The 18,232-nt window shown below is 46.5% G+C and overlaps 3 protein-coding genes across 4 annotated transcripts; 1 reads left to right on the forward strand and 2 right to left on the reverse strand.

Annotated features, from left to right (window-relative positions):
- Positions 1 to 66: 66 nt before the first annotated feature.
- On the forward strand, positions 67 to 3,467 carry LeuRS-m (Leucyl-tRNA synthetase, mitochondrial). Its single transcript, XM_018008874.2, has 4 exons — positions 67 to 282; positions 342 to 2,133; positions 2,193 to 2,437; positions 2,495 to 3,467. Exons 1-4 carry the CDS (start codon positions 193 to 195, stop codon positions 2,981 to 2,983), a joined length of 2,616 nt encoding a protein of 871 aa, XP_017864363.1. The 5' UTR covers positions 67 to 192; the 3' UTR covers positions 2,984 to 3,467.
- Positions 392 to 13,076, reverse strand: LOC108614771 (uncharacterized). 2 transcript variants are annotated; one of them, XM_018009020.2, is made up of 3 exons: positions 9,529 to 13,076; positions 6,742 to 8,197; positions 392 to 6,686 (listed from the first exon to the last, which is right to left on the reverse strand). In XM_018009020.2, the coding sequence occupies exons 2-3, from the start codon at positions 7,547 to 7,549 to the stop codon at positions 3,652 to 3,654; spliced, it is 3,843 nt and encodes a 1,280-aa protein (XP_017864509.2). In that variant the 5' UTR covers positions 7,550 to 8,197; positions 9,529 to 13,076; the 3' UTR covers positions 392 to 3,651. The 2 variants fall into 2 exon arrangements, with proteins under 2 accessions (XP_017864509.2, XP_089324965.1); XM_089468839.1 differs by having other exon boundaries at positions 6,742 to 7,804; positions 7,861 to 13,076.
- A 139-nt stretch (positions 13,077 to 13,215) lies between these two features.
- Positions 13,216 to 16,089, reverse strand: LOC108614671 (uncharacterized). Its single transcript, XM_018008896.2, has 2 exons — positions 15,772 to 16,089; positions 13,216 to 13,800 (listed from the first exon to the last, which is right to left on the reverse strand). Exons 1-2 carry the CDS (start codon positions 15,886 to 15,888, stop codon positions 13,435 to 13,437), a joined length of 483 nt encoding a protein of 160 aa, XP_017864385.1. The 5' UTR covers positions 15,889 to 16,089; the 3' UTR covers positions 13,216 to 13,434.
- Between the last annotated feature and the right edge of the window lie 2,143 nt (positions 16,090 to 18,232).

Genomic DNA, 18,232 nt, shown 5'->3' on the forward strand with positions numbered 1-18,232 from the left:
GATGCTGCCACGCAGTCAATAATGCTTCCCGCCAAAATTTGCGCGTATAAAGCAGCACACCTACAGCGATGTGGCAACGCTGTAGAGTCAATCAGCTGTTTACTTTGCACATTGCATTTCAATTTGTTATTTAATACATTCGGCACAACTAGTTGCTGTTTATGTGGTACTTTATCAATTAAAACAGACAGAATGCAAGCTCTGCGGCACAGCCACATTTTACGTGGCTTTAAATTGAACTTGTGCCGTCGGCTATTAACGCAAAGCTGCACGGGCAGTGAGGTATGCCGGCATACATATGTAATTTAATCCAAATAAACAAAGTGTTCTTTTTCTTTTAGCAATTGGAGCTGACAAGTGAGCTGAAACATCGCATTGAGAAGCATTGGAATAAGCATATGAACAATATTCATTTTAATACTAAAGATGTACAAAATAAGTACTATGTGCTGTCTATGTTTCCCTATCCCTCGGGCAACTTGCACATGGGGCACGTGCGCGTTTATACAATCAGCGATGCAGTTGCTCGGTTTCAGCGGATGTGCGGAAAGAATGTATTCCAGCCCATTGGCTGGGACTCATTTGGTCTGCCCGCCGAGAATGCGGCCAATGAACGAGGCGTTGCGCCAGCTGAGTGGACCAAAAAGAATATCGCGCAAATGAAGCAACAATTGGAACGGCTGGGCTGCTCCTTCGACTGGGCACACGAGCTGTCGTCCAGCAGCCCCGAGTACTACAAGTGGACGCAGAGCTTGTTTCTCATGCTGCACAAACGAGGGCTGGCCTATCAAAATGAGGCTCTGGTCAACTGGGATCCAGTGGACAAAACAGTTCTTGCTGATGAACAGGTGGATGCCAATGGCTGCTCTTGGCGCTCCGGTGCCAAGGTGGAGAAGAAACTGCTGAAGCAGTGGTTCATACGCACAACCGCGTACGCCAAGCAGCTGCTCGACGGCCTCGATGATCCCACACTGCGCGATTGGCGAGATATTATAAACCTGCAGCGCCACTGGATTGGAGAGTGCAATGGCTACGCCTTTACACTGCCAACTTCTGCCTCGAATCTGCTGCGCGTTTGGACGCCCAATCCGGAGCATCTCAAGGATCCACATGCATTCCTCGTGCTGCGCAACAAGCATTACCTAAAGAAACTAAGCAATGCGGAACAGTTGAGCGTGGAGAATCCATTTGCGGAGACTACGATCCCGGTGGTCTTCAATGATGAGGCTGCTTTCCCAGCTGATTGTGATGTCTACTTAGCCGCGCCCACCTTCCGCGCCGAGGATCGTGAGCTGTGGGACAGCCTGGGCCTGGCTTTCTGCATCACTAACAAAGATGAGGAGCATATTAACCCGGGCAACTGGGAGCAGCTGCGCAAAGAGGTGCTACAGGCAGCAAGTCGACTAAATGTTGGTGGCTATCGCGTGTCCTCCAAGCTGCAGGATTGGCTCATCTCACGGCAACGCTACTGGGGCACACCCATACCCATTGTGCACTGTGCCAAATGCGGAGCTGTGCCCGTGCCGGAGCAACAGTTGCCCGTTTCACTGCCTCCGCGAGATGCTGGCAAGGAGTCGCTGCTCTGCGACTGTCCAAAATGTGGGCAATCCGGGGCACAGCGGGAAACTGATACGATGGACACTTTTGTGGACAGCTCTTGGTACTATCTGCGCTATCTGGATGCGCATAACCCCAATGAGATCTTTGATGCCAAGCTGGCGAACAATTTCATGCCTGTGGACTTGTATATAGGCGGCAAAGAACATGCTGTGCTGCATCTTTACTATGCCCGGTTCATGAATCACTTCCTGCACAGCTGCGGTCTGTCACCCACTTCGGAGCCCTTCTCCCGCCTGCTCGTCCAGGGCATGGTCATGTCGCGCTCCTATAGAGTCAAGGGCAGCGGTCGATATGTACGCGAGTCGGAGGTGGAGATTGTGAATGCCAAAAAGAATCAAGCGCTGCTGAAGGCCACCAAGGAGCCAGTGGTCATGAGCTGGGAGAAGATGTCCAAGTCGAAGCTGAATGGCGTCGAGCCGGATGATATCTTCAATGAATACGGCACGGATACAGCCAGGCTGATTATTCTTGCAGACGTGGCTCCCACATCCCATCGCAATTGGTCGAGCGCCAGTGAGTTGTATTTTATTATAAATTTACATTTAATATATCTAAATTTCACTCTGTTCCAGCTTTTCCTGGCATACTCAACTGGCAAAAACGCTTGTGGCTGACCTTGGACGACTTCAAGGCAGCTCGCGAGGAGCAGCAGCCAGATGAGCAAGTGGACACAGCCAGCGAAGCATTTCTGGCCGAGGATGCGAAGCTCTTCGATGCCCGCAATTTCTATGTGAAAGGCGCCACCTTCAACTATCGCCACGCGCACCAGCTGAGCGTGGCCATATCCAAAATGCAGGGATTAACGAATTCCTTAAGAGTAGGTTGAATTGCTCTCTCTAAACTTAACTAACCAGTTACTTCTCTGCTTCTTCAGCGCACACCCAAGCACATCCAACGCCTGGGCAAGCAGTTTGAGCGCGCATTGGCTGCACAGATCATCATGCTGGCTCCTATGGCGCCTCACTTTGCCTCCGAGCTGTGGTCGAAGTTTGTCTCCGTACCGGGTCGCCTGAACGCGGAGTGCGAGGAGCTGCAGTGGACAGAGGATGTGCTGGCACAACGCTGGCCCGACGTGGATGCCGCCTACCAACTCGATCTCAGCATCAAAATCAACGCATTTGAGAATTGTGTGATTAAGGTTGCCCGCAATCAGCTGGACAAGATTAATCACAGCGATGCCATGGACATTGCCTTCAATACGGACTCGGTGACATCCTATCTGATTGACAAGAAAATACGCACCACAAACTTTGTTCTCTATCCGGGCATCGAGGCCATCCTCAACATTTATGTAGAAAGACTGCCAAAGGCGCAGAAGTCGGCGAAGAGCAGCAACGATGAGGGCAAAGCGGAGGCCAAGTAGTCAGCGATATTGGTTAGGTTAATTAGTTGTTTAGCAGGGGTTAAAATAGGGTTGCGATTTATGTATATATGGCATGGCATTTGCATGGATGGGAGTTGTGTCTTAGCTCATGGAAAAAGCTTTAACGTGAGGGAGCTAGAGGCAAGCCAATTTCTACTCTAGCAGAGGGTATCGTATATTATCTAAGGATGTACTTAATAGAAGGAGAAAGAACTTGAATACTTAAATTTATAAACTGAATCAATCATGGAATCCTAGTGCCGTCATGGAATACTTGTTCGTTATTTCCTAAACCTTTACGTAGAATTTATATGTATCGGAATACTTGTAGCTTTTAATTGACAACATTGTTCTATCAAAATTTGATAGATTTCAGTTCGCTCTCGATCTTTGGTCCATCAGAGTCAAATTCTGTTTAATTTTTGTATTTTATTATTATTATTGTTTAAGTTTAATGTTAAATATATATAAAAATTGGACTATATGCAGGCTTGTTGCCTGTCACGAGTTGGATAAATGCCTAGGATCATGGGAATTACGTTTACTGATTCTCCACTAAAGAAGCGTTGTAAGTCTACAAAGGGCGATTTTCTAGTGAGGATTGCTGCTTTTCCACTTTTACCCTGTTCTCTAAGGAACCAACACAGGCATTTATATTGATCTAGAGCTCACTTCATCAGCTCAGCCATCAGATTCCGTACATAGACATCCAGTTGTGAGTAGTCGAGCAGCGTGTTCCGCACTATATCCAACAACATGCTGGGCCAGAGCGTCTCCAGCTTGTGTAGCTTCTCGACGGCGTTGCAGGTGTTCTCCAGGAGTAGCGCAAAGTGCTGTCTGCCTCGATCTCTGGCACTAGGTGCCATGGCAATCATACCACCATCACCACCCGAGGTCGTCGTCGTCGTGGCAGTTGTCTTCTTCCATTGTAGAGCCTCCTTGCCGACGACAAGGCGTAGAGATTTGTTTTCCGGGCGCTGCAGCCACTCCTTGGGCGACAGCTTGCTGGCCGTGCAGCTCTCGTCGAGACGCAGGCGGGCCAGGAGCGGCTGCAACATGCCCTCGGGCATGGACCACAGCACCAAATTGGACAGGCCTGCATACATGGCATTCGCCGCTTCTGTCTCCGCCTCAGTGACCTCCTGGCCATTGAGCTGCTTCAGGCCCCAGTGAGAGAGTCTATAGATGGCATAAGCTCTCCAGGCTGGCTTGCTCGTTATGATATTCCCCTCCACATCGATGACCAGCGAGGTCAATCCTTGTAGCTCGGCCAGCGCATTCAACTGACCGAGCGAACTGATATTCGTCTCCCTGAAAACGAAATGTTCGGCATGCGGGAAACGTATCTTAATCCTGCCCAGCATGCAGACAATGCTATTGAAGTTGATGTAGCTAAAGTTGAGCGTGTGCACATCGTTCGCCTTTGAGGGATTCCACTGCTTGTCGATGAACCGCAGCGCTCCCTGGCCGTAGATATTCAGATATCGGCCACAGATCTCGATGAGGTAGTCGCCGCCTTGCTCTCGCTCCCGCTCCGCGGCGCTGGGCTTCGATACCGTTATGGCAGTGTTCGGTGTGGGCGTGCTCGTGGCCGTGGGCGTGGCTGCTGCAGTCGGAGCTGCAGTGCCCGCCTTGCTCTGTGGCAGCGAGACAACACTGCTGCCCGTCTGATTCGAGCTGTTGTTGCTCTGCTTCGCTCGTCCTGCGCTGTTGGAGCTGCTGCTGTTGCTGGCGCTGCTGCTGCTGATGGTCTGCGCGCGCACCAAGCTGCCAGTCATGTAACGCCTGCAGCTGCTGGGATTGGCACCTCGATTCAATTGTAGGCCCAGCTGCTGCTGCGAGATGGGCGTCTGGCGCAGACGTTGTTTGCTGCTGCCCGGTTGAGTGGCGGCTGAGCTGGAGGCGGAGGAGGCGGGCAGCGGCAATGTTGCTGTTGAGGGCGGAGGCGTTGGCGTCTGTGTGGACGGGGGCGGGGGCGTGGCAACGCTGACAGATGTGCTGGAGGCATGTGGCGTCAGTATTACAGAGGGAGGCGTGGGCGAGGCACGACGCTCGCCATCAACTGGCGGTGAAGGTGTCCCAGGCCCTCGCTGAGGCGTGGAAGGAGCAGCAGTTGTTGGACTGAGCAGCTTATTGGAGTTTTCATCGATGGCCGATTTCTGCTGCCTGCTGGGATCCTCGTTGTCCGAGCTGTAACAGCTCGAAGAGGAGTCCACATTGGGTCCCAGACTAGAGGCCTCCGAGGAGGCATCCTCCTCTTCCAGCTTGGGCTTTTGAGCCGCTATAAGTGGCAGCTTGAACAGCGCCTGCAGCTCGGCCAGCTCATCGCGAGGCTGCACCTGGGACTGCTCCGCTTCCGGTTCCGGCTCCGGCTCCTCAGACACAGCTGCCTCATTCGATTCATTGATCTTGGCCAGCTCGCTGGTCAGCTTGCCCTTGGGCCGGCCCAGCGTTTGCTGCGACCTCAACAGCTCCCAATTGGTGCGCGCATTCGAGATGACCTCCTCCCGGCGACTGCTGTGATAGGCATCGGAGCTGCCATGCGTCGCCTGGGCCTGCTCCTTGTGCTGCCGCCAAGCGAGCGCCGAGCGACGCACTTGCTCCGTGATGGGCATCTGGCTGAGCGACTGCAGCAAAGGCAAATGCGAGACCAGGAAGGAAACACAATCACCGGCCAGCGACACAGGATTATTTTCGATGGTCACCTCCAAGAGGCGAGCGGCACGCGCAATGCTCGCCATGTCGTCCACCTTGTGCAGCTCGTTGTGGCACAGCCAGAGCCGCTCCAGCGCCACCAAGTGCTGAAAGCCATTGATGCGCCGCAGCTTGTTCCGCTTCAAGTTCAACTCGCGCAGGCTGCGCAGACCCTGGAAATCCTGCTGATTGATTTGCCTGATTTGATTGCCAGCCAGATTGAGGGACTTCAGCAGATGGAGGCAGTTGATTCTGCTGCCCAGGGTGGTTAGCTTATTGCCGTGCAGATCTAGGACGCGCAGCGTCGCCTTCAGCGAGGCCAGGCCACCGATATCCGTGATGCGATTCTTGCCAAGCAACAGCACCGAGAGCACAGGCAGCCCATCCAGATTGGCGATGCGTTCGATCTGATTATCGTAGAGATCGAGGAAGACCAGCTGATGGAAGATGATGCCATAGCTGGCACTCAGACTCAACTGCTTGTTCTTAATGCTCAGCTCGAGCTGCGAGCTGGAGGCGATGCTCACGGGCTCCTCCTCCTCGCCGCCAATGAGCGAGAGCGTGCTGCTGTTCAAGGCGCTGCTGCTCTCCTCGCAGCTCTGCAGCTGTTGGCTGCCCGCCAGCAGTGCTTGCGCCTTCAGCAGCTGGCGTCGCTGCATCAACTGATGCTGATGCTTCATGGCCTGCAGGCTGTTCGACACGAAGCTCTTCGACTTCTCCAGGCCGTGTCGCAGCCGCAGCGCTGGCGGCGGCGTCAACTGCGCCTGGCCATAGTTGAAGCCACGCTTGGCCAGCTTGGCGCGATGCGGTCCATTGATGGCCAACGCCTGGGCCGTTAGCGGACTGCCGGAGCACGGGCTGCCAGACTTGGGCGACAGACGTGAGGCATTCTGGGTGTTGCTGACAGTGCTCAAGGCTCGTGTGAGACGCGAATGTGCGGGTCCACCAGGTCCGCCCGGATGTCCTCGCCGACCGACGCGCTGCTCCGCTCCAGCCTTGTTGTTTGTGGCTAAAGTGAAGCAGTTTTAGGAGGAGGAATCAATTACCTAGAGCTCTGCACTTACTCTGATTACTTGGCTGGTTCTCCCGTGGCGTTGGCTGCTGCTGCTGCGCAGGCACCACTGGCAGCTCCTTGGGTATGTGGAAAGTGTTGATCAGATTGTGCTGCAGCGAGAGAAGCCGCAGATTGGGCTCGTTCTCGAATATGGGTATGGCAGTTAGACCCCGGCGATCGTAATTGATGCGATCGGGCAGCTCTTCGCGCTCCTTGGCCAGCCGCTGGATGCGACAGATGCCGTTCGGCTGTGGGGTGACAATCGCACCACTCACCAGTGTGCCACCCGTGCTGCCCACCAGAGTGTGGGGCGTGCCAGCACTGACCACGGCACCAACAGCCGGGGCCGTGGCTGCCGTCGTTGCCGGGCGACAGCTGTTGGAGGCAGCCGACGAGGAGGTGGACTTGGATCGTTGACGCGTGACGGTGCCGCGCTGCAGCCGCTGCTGGCTGCGCAGCTGTGCAGCTGCGGCATAGCTGCGCTTCAGCTGCTGCTGCGATTGGCCGTGACCCACCAGCAGCTCTGTGGGCGGTTGGGTGGTGGTAGCAGCTGCCGCACGCTTCTGTATGGCATTGTGGGTTAGGGTGCTGTGGGAGCGACCGATGGGGCGCCGGCGCAGACGTTGATTGAAGCTAGGAACGAACGGTTCGATTTTCAGCAAAGATGTTTGAGGTAAATAGTTTTGTTGCACTTGTTGTTGTTGTTGTTGTTGTTGCTGTTGCTGTTGCAGTTGCTGTTGCTGTAGTTGTTGCTGCTGCTGTGACTCAATTGGCTCATCGATTAGCATGGATCTACCGTGACATTTTGCCATTGACATCAATGTGCGTCGCCTGGCAATTGTAGCCGCTGCAGCTGCTCCAGCTGCTCCAGCACCTGCTCCCGCTCCAACTCCAGCTCCAGCTCCAGGACCAGCTGCGCCTGTCGTCCTGCTGCTCTGCGCCTTGACTTCCACGTTTGTGTTTCATAATCGCTGTTCGTTCACAAGCGATTCGTCAACAGGCAGGGACATGATTAGGATTTCCAGCTCTTAACAAAGCAGCCAGCTGCGTTGCATAATCGTCGTCTACTTATCCTGCCAGAGCAAATCCTTGCAGTCGATTGGGCACACGAATTCGATGTCGAGCTTACCCAACTGAAAGTGTTTTTCGTTTTCGTTCGTTTCGTTTTATCCAATTTTATATTTTATTTTAATGCTCTCTCTCTATGGAATTTTGTTTTCAATTAGAATTCGATTTGCTTTTGCTGTTGCTGCTGCTGCAGTTGCTGTTGCTGCTGTTGCTGCTGCTCCTGTGCAGAGCTCCTCGCTGCTTCAGTCTTTGAGCTATTTTTTATTTATATTTTGCTTCATTTTTCTTTTTGTTTTTGGCTTTGGTCTACCAAAGGGCATGGGCATGTTTTATTAGTTTGTTTATTCGGGTTATACACACACACATGTAGCAAATTGTTGGCCCCGGTTGCCATAGACCTGCAGAAGACAGTAGCAGACAGGTCGCTCGGTCGCTCTCTGTCTCTTTCCCTCTATGCCGCGCTCTCTCGCTCGCTCTTACTCTACCGCTAAGCTATTACCATGCCTATTGCTTCGTGATTTTCGCTATTAGTTTGTTTATTTAAAGCGCTTTTAGGGCGGCAGTCAAAGCGACAAACGGCCAGAGAGACAGTCATTCGTATATTAGGTTCAACTGACATCCGCTTTTACTTCTGGCTTCTAAACATACCAAAACATTACCTTCAGCTGCTTGCATTTTCATTGGGCGCTACAACAGGTTCTATGAGGTCTATCGATATTTAGAGAACGCGGGTATGCGAAGATATGTTGAGATATGATAATAAAGATGTAAATTAAATTAATTAACTAAGATATTCATCAAGCTACTTTCTTAGAATGGAACTGCCTTTTATAGTATTTACATAAAGCTTTAGTTATCAAACTCATCCTAGTTCATAATTGACTAAAATTAACTAACTATTCGCATCATATAGAACTGCACTTTTTCAGTCTATAGGCATATATAATATTACAAAATCGATTTATCTTTGGATACTGTTCAAGGTAATACATCAAACATATATATATACATCTACTCTACATGTTAGACCCCAAAATCTGCATTAAAGTAAATTATGTTAAATCAAATTAAATTTTTCTGTCATGTGCATATTTTCAATCGTAACAGCCATTAAAAAATTATTTCGACTTTAAGTAGTTTTATTAACTTTGCCATTAACTTTAACCAAGCGCGCTCAGCGTTCACCTTGGCCGTGCATGAAAAGCCAAAGTCGTTTGCATTAAAATCATATTTGCAGGCTTTCGCTGTAGCTGGTATGCTCTATGCTGTTGTTGTTGTTATTAATATGACTGTTGCTGATGAAAACAGTTAGAATTGCGTGTGGCAACACCCAGCGACAACCCACTGCGAACAGTGTTGGCAGCTGTTGAGTTAAGAAATAAGTTGGATTCTGGTTAAAAGTTGGCTAAAACAGGCCAAGATTTATGGGTTCATTTTTAAAAGACACAAGTAACATATAGGCTAGAATTTTCTCTAAAGTTCACCTTTAAGTATTTTCTTCAAGTATTCTCTCTAATTATGTCCCTTAAGTGTTTCCGTTAAGTATTTTCTCTGAGTATCTTTTCTAGGTATTTTTTCCAAGTATTTCCTCTAAATATTTGCTCTAAATATTTCCTCAAAATATTTCCTCCAAATATTTCATCTATGTATTTCCTCTAATTATTTGCTCCAAGTATTTCCTCAAAGTCTTTACTGCTGAGCTGAGCGATCATTGAATATCAACACACACTTCACTTCACTTTACTGCTTTGCACGACTGACCCCCAACAGGCCTGAGAGACTGAAGAAGTGCTTCAGCTGCTGCCCTTTATATAGGGCAATTGTAGAGCCCGACGCCAGGTAGAGGTCGTTGCAGTCGATCATTAAGTGACGAATGGGAACACTCTCTCATTCTAGCTTCGGTTTACCTAAACACCGAATGAGTACAGCTGCATACATATAGACAACGTAAATGATCGTGTGTAGGTCTTCTTCGTTTGGCAGAAAGACTGGAGAGACAGGAGTTTCTTCTGTTCTATAGTTCTCTCAAGGCTAAATCTAGCCTGAAATAGGCTATGTCAGCAACACTGATTGCGAAAGAGCTTTGAGTGGAAAGACACGCACATAATTGGCTGCCAGCATAATGGATTCACGTGCCAGTTTGCCTGTCTGGCAGCACTGGCTGCTGCTGCTGCCGTTGCCGCTGCTGCTGCTGCCATTCTTTTTCTTTGCCCTTTTTCGCCTGCCTCTTGCATATGCAATAGCTAAATGACAAACGCAGCGCACATGCCAGAGTGAGACAGAGACAGTCGCATATGCATTCGTCAAGTTGGAGGCACTCAACAATTAGCACGCACCACAGCGCAGGCAAGTCGACACATAAGAAGAGAGCAGCCGCATGGACAGGCCCGTTAAGCTGTGCTAGTAAAGAAATGCGTGCGAGAGGGAGGCGGGGTGAACATTGCGAAATCGAAGACACAGCAGCAATTCGAGTTTGATTGTTGTCATAAAAAAAGGACATAAAGCAAAAAAGAAAAAAAAAAAGACTTGACTGGAATGTGCGTGCGTTGGCGAAAATGTTTTCCTTCAACTAGCTGAAGCGCAGCTAGTCGAAAAACAGCAACAGGAGCTGCCTCAATGTCTGGGCTGTTAATTGCAGTTGCTCCAAAGGGTTCAATAACTCGGCTGTTGATTGGCAACCAAGGCAGCTAGGCGAGTGTGTGAAAGTGTGGGTGAGCGCGTGTGTGATTGTGTGGGTGTGCGAGCGGGAGTGGGAGGGGGGGAGTGGGAGCGTGGGCAGCGGATGAGCCAAACAGGCAGTTAGCCAAGTTTAAGGCCCATCACGATAATTGTTATTGTTGCCTGCGTTCAATGAACTAGACGAGGACAGCAACAAGTGCAAAGCAAGTACAAGGATTTCTTAATGATATAACGGTAATTGAGTAAGCGGAACAATGGGCAGCGTTGTAAAAGGAATTGCATGCGCTTTTTGTGGAAGAAGAGCCTCGCAAAGAAAGAGACAGAATGAGATAGAAGGGGGATATGGATATCGAAAGAGAAACAAGGAAAGATCATGACAAAGAGAGAAAAAAAATGAATTACTTAAAGGGAGAGATAGAGAATAAAGAGAGCGAGAATGATGGAGAATTAGAGAGTGATATTGGTAGAGAGAGAGAGAGAGAGAGGGAAAAGGGTAGAGTGATAGAAGGAGAGAGAGAGAAACCGAGAGAGACAAAGAAAGAGGTTCATAGTGATCAGGAATCTAAAAGCCTTCTTCTCCGAGTCCAATATATGAACTAGTTCCAACAATAGCCACACACAAAAGTCAGTTCATTTTCAGCTAATTCCAAGTTTGTAAAATTTGCTTGCTTTCTCCTTCCGCTTGCTCTTCCTTGTGGCACTTACCACCAGTTGCACTTTGAGTTTTCTTTTCTGCCGCATTGCTCAAGTGTTGCGCAACAATTTTTATTTTCAAGTTTAAAGTTGCAAAAGTTGCATAAACTTTTGCAAATTGTTGGCCATTGCATTGCGCCGTTGGTTTATTTAATGCCATTGTCATTGATAGGCCACGTCCTTTGGACCTACGCCGCCCCTGCCGCCCGCCACGGGGTTAACCGAAGCTCCTGTTGTTGACATCCTTTTGGGCCATTAATTTTTCAGACTTTTGCATGTTTCAAAAGCTTGGTTAAATTGTTGTCTCGTTGCTGCCCTGCGCCACAGATAAAGACTGCAGCGCGGCTTCAACCTTTGACCCCGTGCGCGCACAACTCCCCCCCTCCTGCACTCGTCTGTCAACCTTGGCGATATTTTCACTTTCGCTTTTTGCTTTACTCTGCACGCGCTCATTATCTCAATTGTTGCTGCTGTTATTGTTGTTTTTGTTTCTGTTGCTTTTTCTTTCTTTTTTTTTTTTTAAATAATTATGGCGCGCTACTGCAATTGTCCCTGACCAAGCTCACACACAGACACAACACACACACACACACACACACACACACACACACACACACAGAGACACAATCGCATAGTAGAAAAGAGTTGATAAATTGTGCAGAAAAATTGCGTGGTAAACAGAGATAGATAGGGAGGGAGCGAGCGAGGGACTACTATGTGGTGTGTGCTATTTATACACACATACACACACATCTGTGTTTGTGTGGCATCATTAGCTTTTCGCTGTTCTTCCTTGGCCCTCAGCGCTGGCCGAGCAATTTAATCAACCAGGCAGCGCGCAGAAAAGCTGATAATACCGTTATGAATAATTTACAGCAAACAAAAGCATTTACACACGCACACACACACATACACATACACATACACAACTATGTAGACGCGCTTTATTATTGTTTTACTTCTCTCTGGGCTTATGTATAATTAATAATGCGACTACAAAAGGAACCAGACCAAAAACAATAACAAATTTAATAAATGGAAAATAATGAACAGCCATGGAATACCCTATGACTAGCATATTCCTGTATATAAATATGGATATATGTACACATTTGGGGAAATTTGAAAAGGTCTAAGTTAATCGTTTTTATTTCTGAGGTCGTGAACTACTGGTTCATCTGTGCAGGATTCCAGAATTTAGTTCTTCACTCGAATGTAATCAACGACTTATAAGCAGCTGAACTACTCCATAGAACTTATCGTTTAGCAATAAGTAAATAAAATAAATTTCTTTTGTATAATCAAATAACTGTAATGGGATTATATATCATAATTGACTGATCGCTGAGCAATTTCCGTATTTGACTGTAAATATTGATGTTCAAAAGAAATTATACCAAATTCTATATATTAATAGATCGGTTACCATAGTAGTAATTTAATATTTTAGAGAAAATAAATATGGATTTGTAAGCCCGTTATAATAAGGTATAGTAAAACCTGTCAATATGTGGTTTGATTAAGTTAACATACAGAAACATAATACTCTGTATGCAATTAAGAGAATTAAGATATCGTAGATATGCCTATGGCCTGTTGATACGATAAATTTATAGAAGGGTGTAATCAATTTAGAACATATGCTTTACACTGATATGAGTATACTCTTTGCTAGGGTATTACAGGTGTGGTTGCCTTTGGAGGTAACTTTCGCATTCGCATTCGCAGATACAACTCCTTTAACAAAGGAGGTCATTTTAATTAGATGCGGCAACCTGTTGCGGTTCCTTGCTTCAATGAGGAGGTGTGGAGATTGCGGCTATGATTTCTTTGTGTAAACAGGCTGTGTCTCAATTGAAGCCACAGTCTCATGTCAAAAGCAATGCCTGCTTCTGTCGGCGCCGCAAAAATCTTGAATGCGACGCCTGCGGTTATGCACCACGTGGGTAGATGGGTAGGGAAAGAGCCGCCCTGGTCGATGCCTCGATTGACCGCAGTCAATTAGAGGAACAGCAGCAAAAACCGCCAACACATTAGCTTGACATTTATCGCTTAAGCATAAACATATATTTTTTGGTATTCCTTCACATAGACTATAGGAAGAGTAAACTAAACAGACTTATGTAAATACGAGAAGCAAACATCTCAATCAGCTAAGACTAGTTAATAATTCTATTCTAGGAGCTGATCTAGTTATAGTCGACTGTCATGATTTCGATTATTGTTTCGACCTCCAACTGCATTAGTAGCTCTCAAATGTTCATCAGCTTGCACTAGCTTCTTCTGTTTTTCGCGCCGCTGATCTAGTTCGCGTGAACCGCCAAAGTTTTGAACGTCTGCTTAGGCCAGCCAGTTCGCTCCCTTCAGTCTGCTTCAACAGCTCATTCTTGGCACTGACTGTTGTTGGCGATGGCTCCGGAACTAGTTCCGTTGTGTTGAGTATTTGTGCGACGTGTGCCTCGTCGATTGTGCCCTTAAAAATCAAAGGATATGGCCACTCATGGCATATGGTGGGTCCACCGTAGTCCCGCAGCGCCTCGATCAGCTGATCCAAGCGCTGCACCTCGGCGTAGTCGTCGTTCAGGCATCTCACCTCATCCAGCAATGCGGCCACATTCGATTCGAGCACCTGCAATAACACCCGCAAGAGGTGCGATTGAAAATTAGATTAAAACTTAAATCGCTTAGTTTGCTCGATTTGCGACAAGGTGCGAGACGCGAGAAGCGCGACGCCTGGCACGGTATCAAATAACACCGTTACGCTCTTTGATAGCCCCGCGCTGGAGGCCTTAAATAGGTAAGAGCCAGATAGATAAGAATGATCGACGAGTAGATGGCCTCTAAATGGGGCTGTCCTTCAATTCTGTGTTTACTTTTCGAATTGGTTTTTAAGGCCTTTAAGACTGCGATTCGAGTATATTCATATTGAAACGCTTTCAATGATAATAATAATAATGATGATAATAATAGTAATAATTATAGTAATGCTCATAATCAGTATTGTAGCATTATATAAGAATTCCTACTAATGATAAGGATGATTAAAATAAAAATAATATTGAATATAACGAAAATATTGACTGATAATATTGACAACAGCAATTGCAGTATTAATAATCTCTGATTATTTTAAGCTACATCTACTTGGCTTTATTCTACCCCAACATCCCTCATCATACTAACACACTAACCCATATAAATTAATTACACGGTATGACTCTGGCATATGCATTCATCGTTGACAGCTCGGGTTTCCGTTAGCTAAAATCTATGCATTTGCCACCTGCTACTATTCGCCTTTCAACTATTAGCTGCCAATTAGCAAATGCTCTGAACCACGCAAACTAAGCTCCATGTCAAAAAGCATGTCAGCCAACGGCCACGCCCCCTATCACGCCCACTTACAATGGGTCAGATAATGACGATTGCTAGGCAAATGAGATATATGCTAAATATATTTCATTATTATTAACATTATGAAATCTCTTTCTCATAGTTTTGATGACCCAAAAGACATTTCAAGATCTTGTCGTCGTTGCAAAATTTATGCGAATCATCTTGATAATTGCCCATTGTCTAGACAAGCAGCCGAACCGAGTCTCAGAGTGTGTTCCATATTGTGTTTAGTTGCACCCAGTGGCCAGCTATAATTGCATTAACTTGTACGAAATCTGTGTCGCAACTGTTAACAATTGAACTGAATTCGAATGCAGCTGCAACGAGGGGAACTGTATTACCAGAGGGACAGACAGACAGAGAGAGAGAGAGAGAGAGAGAGGGGGGAGGGAAGGGGAGTAAAAGGTGTTGAGTTAGTGGTGTTTGCGTTTATGACACTTTACAGCTGCTGATAACATTTAATAACTGATAACTGGAAGCTGAAGTGAAAGCCGAGTTACGATAACGGCATGCCACATGTGAATTAAAACAAGTTAGTGTTTTCTATTAAGAGTAAACGACCAGCAAATACCCTATGTTAAGTTGTGCGCATGGATGAAAGGTCAAGCGATTTCAGCTGTCCTCTTGTATTTGTCTTTTAATTGAATTCAATTGACCTTAATTACAAAAAAGGTTGTATATTATGATCAGGTTTCATGTAACCTATATTGAAATGCAGTATGATATCATCTAAAGTATTCAATGCATTATCAAATTAATCATTTCTATCAACAAGTAATATAAGTATATAATCTACGCAATTCAATCAAACTAATTACGAAGGAAATTATTAACATATGTTTTTATATAACGCTCCTGACTAGAGTTTTTCCTTACAATAGTATCTATGCACTTCAATGTGTTACGAAATGGAATTCAAATTCGGAATACCTCTTGGTAGGGTATATTAATAAATAAATAGTTGACATGTCTGCCGGTTTGTGTCATATCAATTGTCGAGAGCTTTCAACAACAAATGTTATTTGACATAAACTCACACACACACTCTCTCTCTCTCTCTCTCTCTCTCTCACCCGCCCTCGCGCGTTGTCTCTTTCGCATGACTTATGCACTCGACATGTGACACGAATTACACTTTATGCGCTTTTTCAAGCATTTTTTTTTTGTTTTTTGTTTTTTTTTGTTTTTTGCTCTCTTCAATTACCAAAAATTCAATGTGCAAATTAATAACACAATTTAATATTTGACAAACGCGTCCGCGTAAGCTCTCAACGCTGCGCAGCAGCTGCCGTCGATTGGGCGGCGGCGACGTTGTGGGCATGGTCAGCAGTGCTGTGTGTGTGTATTCCTTGACTAACGGCAGCCACTGTGCCGGCGCAGTTCTCCAAGTTGATTTTGCTTTCCGTTTTTACATAGCGCTAATTTTAAACATTTTTGTAAAATGTGTTTTTGCTTTTATTGTTGAATGAAACTCGCGGCCGCTCGGGCTCAGCGCTCGGCGTTGACTGGCCAGCGGATTGCTTAGCGGCAATGCGACGCTACAGATACAGATATATGTATAGGTATATATATGGAAATATATATATTTGTAGGTTTCCAGCTGCCCCGCCGTAGGCACTTGTCGCACTTATTGTTTACGTGCGTCAATCAGCAAGAGAATTGAGCAGAGAGACAGCAAAAGCCAAAGAAAGAGAGTGTGGGAAAGAGAGAGAGAGAGAGAGAGTAAGTGAGCAGTAGTGAGAGCTAGGGCGTGCGTAATATAATTAGCTAAATAACTTTATTTTCATTTAGCCGCCGCCTCAAAGTATGTATGTATGTGTAAATTGCACTTAAGCTCAATTGCTTAAAGCAGAAATCGAATTAAATCAGAACAGGAAAATATGTATTCTATCAGATTTAGCTTTATGTAGTTCATGATGAATGAGTAAAAGTTAACTTTGATTAGAATTAAAGATATATTGCAAAAACTATGAGTCAAATGTTCATAAAACTACTCAAAGACTTGTTTTGTTATATTGAACTTAGGTAAAATCTGTCGTATTCACGTGCAGCTAAAAGTATGCAAACTTTCGTATTCATCCGTATTCATGTGCCGCCTGAGTGTATGCAATGATTTTTGATCAGCTCTGTGCATGCACCTTGCGAGCCGAAGCGCACAGCGCGGTTGCTTAGCCATTGTTTGGGCCAAAAGCCAGAGCCAGAGTGAGAGCCGAAGCCAAAGCCAAAGCCAAAGCCAGAGCTAGAGGTAGAGCCAAAACAAGCGTCAGCTGCTGTCCATTAAAATTTTAATTTTGTGCACCATTTGCCATCTTAACTGGCCCCCGCTCGCACACACACACTCGCACACACCTACACAATGGCATGCAAATCCCTTGGCTTGAGCGATTATGTTGATGTTGATGACTGGCTGGGGTGGCAGGAGGCAGGAGGCAGGTGGCAGGTGGCTGTTGGGCGGCAGCTTACCCGCAGATGGCAGCGTCGCTGCCTTCGTCGATAATACGCTCAATTCAATTTGCATATTCAGTTGTCCAATGAAGCGCACAGCAACAACAGGAGCAGCAGGACGTGGGATCTGCGATCCGTTTCTGCCAAACAAATGCGTTTTTTGCCAGCCTCGTTGGCCACTTGCAAGTAGCAGCAGCAGCAACTCCAAATGTGTTGCTGACAGCTGAAGGCACGCATGAGCTGAGATCCAAGAGCAACAACAAGTACAGCTACAGCTACAGCGGCAGCAGCAGCAACTACTGCATCTCCACTTGCTCTCACCTGCTGTTAGTCCATTACGCTAGCAATTTAACTTGCGCCACGTAAACATGATTATCATCTTGAGTGCAACGTGTGGATCCTGGAAACAACCCATTTCCTTCTCTATGCCACCTTTATACTGCCTCTATCCACCTGTGCGTGCAATTGAAGTCAATGTGGGCCAAGGATTGGGATCGGGATTGGGATTGGCATTGGGATTGGGCTTGCGCTTGGGTTTGCTGCTGGCAACTGCATAAGCTGAAGCTATTAATGCTCGCTTTGTTGCTCGCTGCACTGCACACTCGACGAAAATGATCAGTGAGTCGCACTTGAGGCAAGTTAAAGGATTCTTAATATTACTCCAAAAATGAGAGAGACCGATTGGTGGGAAAGGAGAGTAGAGATAATTAGATTTAGCAGGAAACATTGAACATTTTTGTATACCCTTTATATATTGTAAATTATTATCTGACTTGCGTCTGATCTGATTTAAGTTGATATAAATTTACTTTATCTTTGCTTTGAAATGATTAGCTTGAAGAAAATATGCAAGTAATTTTTTATTTAAAAATAAAGTCTATATAAACCTTTATTATAATAATACAAGCTTACCTAAAATTGATTCCAAAATCTAAGATGAATATATCTTAATCATATCAATCACCCAGTTAATTTCTTCAAGTGCATTTGCTGTTTTTGCTCAACAGCTTTTGCTCCTCTGGCTGAACTGTTTAACGGCGCTGCAATCTGCTTAAAAGTGCAATTAATTTAATATCGTTGAATGCGCTGCAAAAACTACCAAGTCCCCAAGAAGCCAAGCCCCAAATCCAATCTCAGCCCCAAAATCTGAATGCATTTAAGCGCTCGCCTCTAATTGAGCTTGTCAAAATCAGCTGCAGTTGGGCTTGGCTGCCAGCTCG

The sequence above is a fragment of the Drosophila arizonae genome, chromosome 4 (assembly GCF_054131065.1).
Source record: "Drosophila arizonae isolate 15081-1271.41 chromosome 4, UAZ_ARI_1.0, whole genome shotgun sequence".
Lineage (NCBI taxonomy): Eukaryota > Metazoa > Arthropoda > Insecta > Diptera > Drosophilidae > Drosophila > Drosophila arizonae.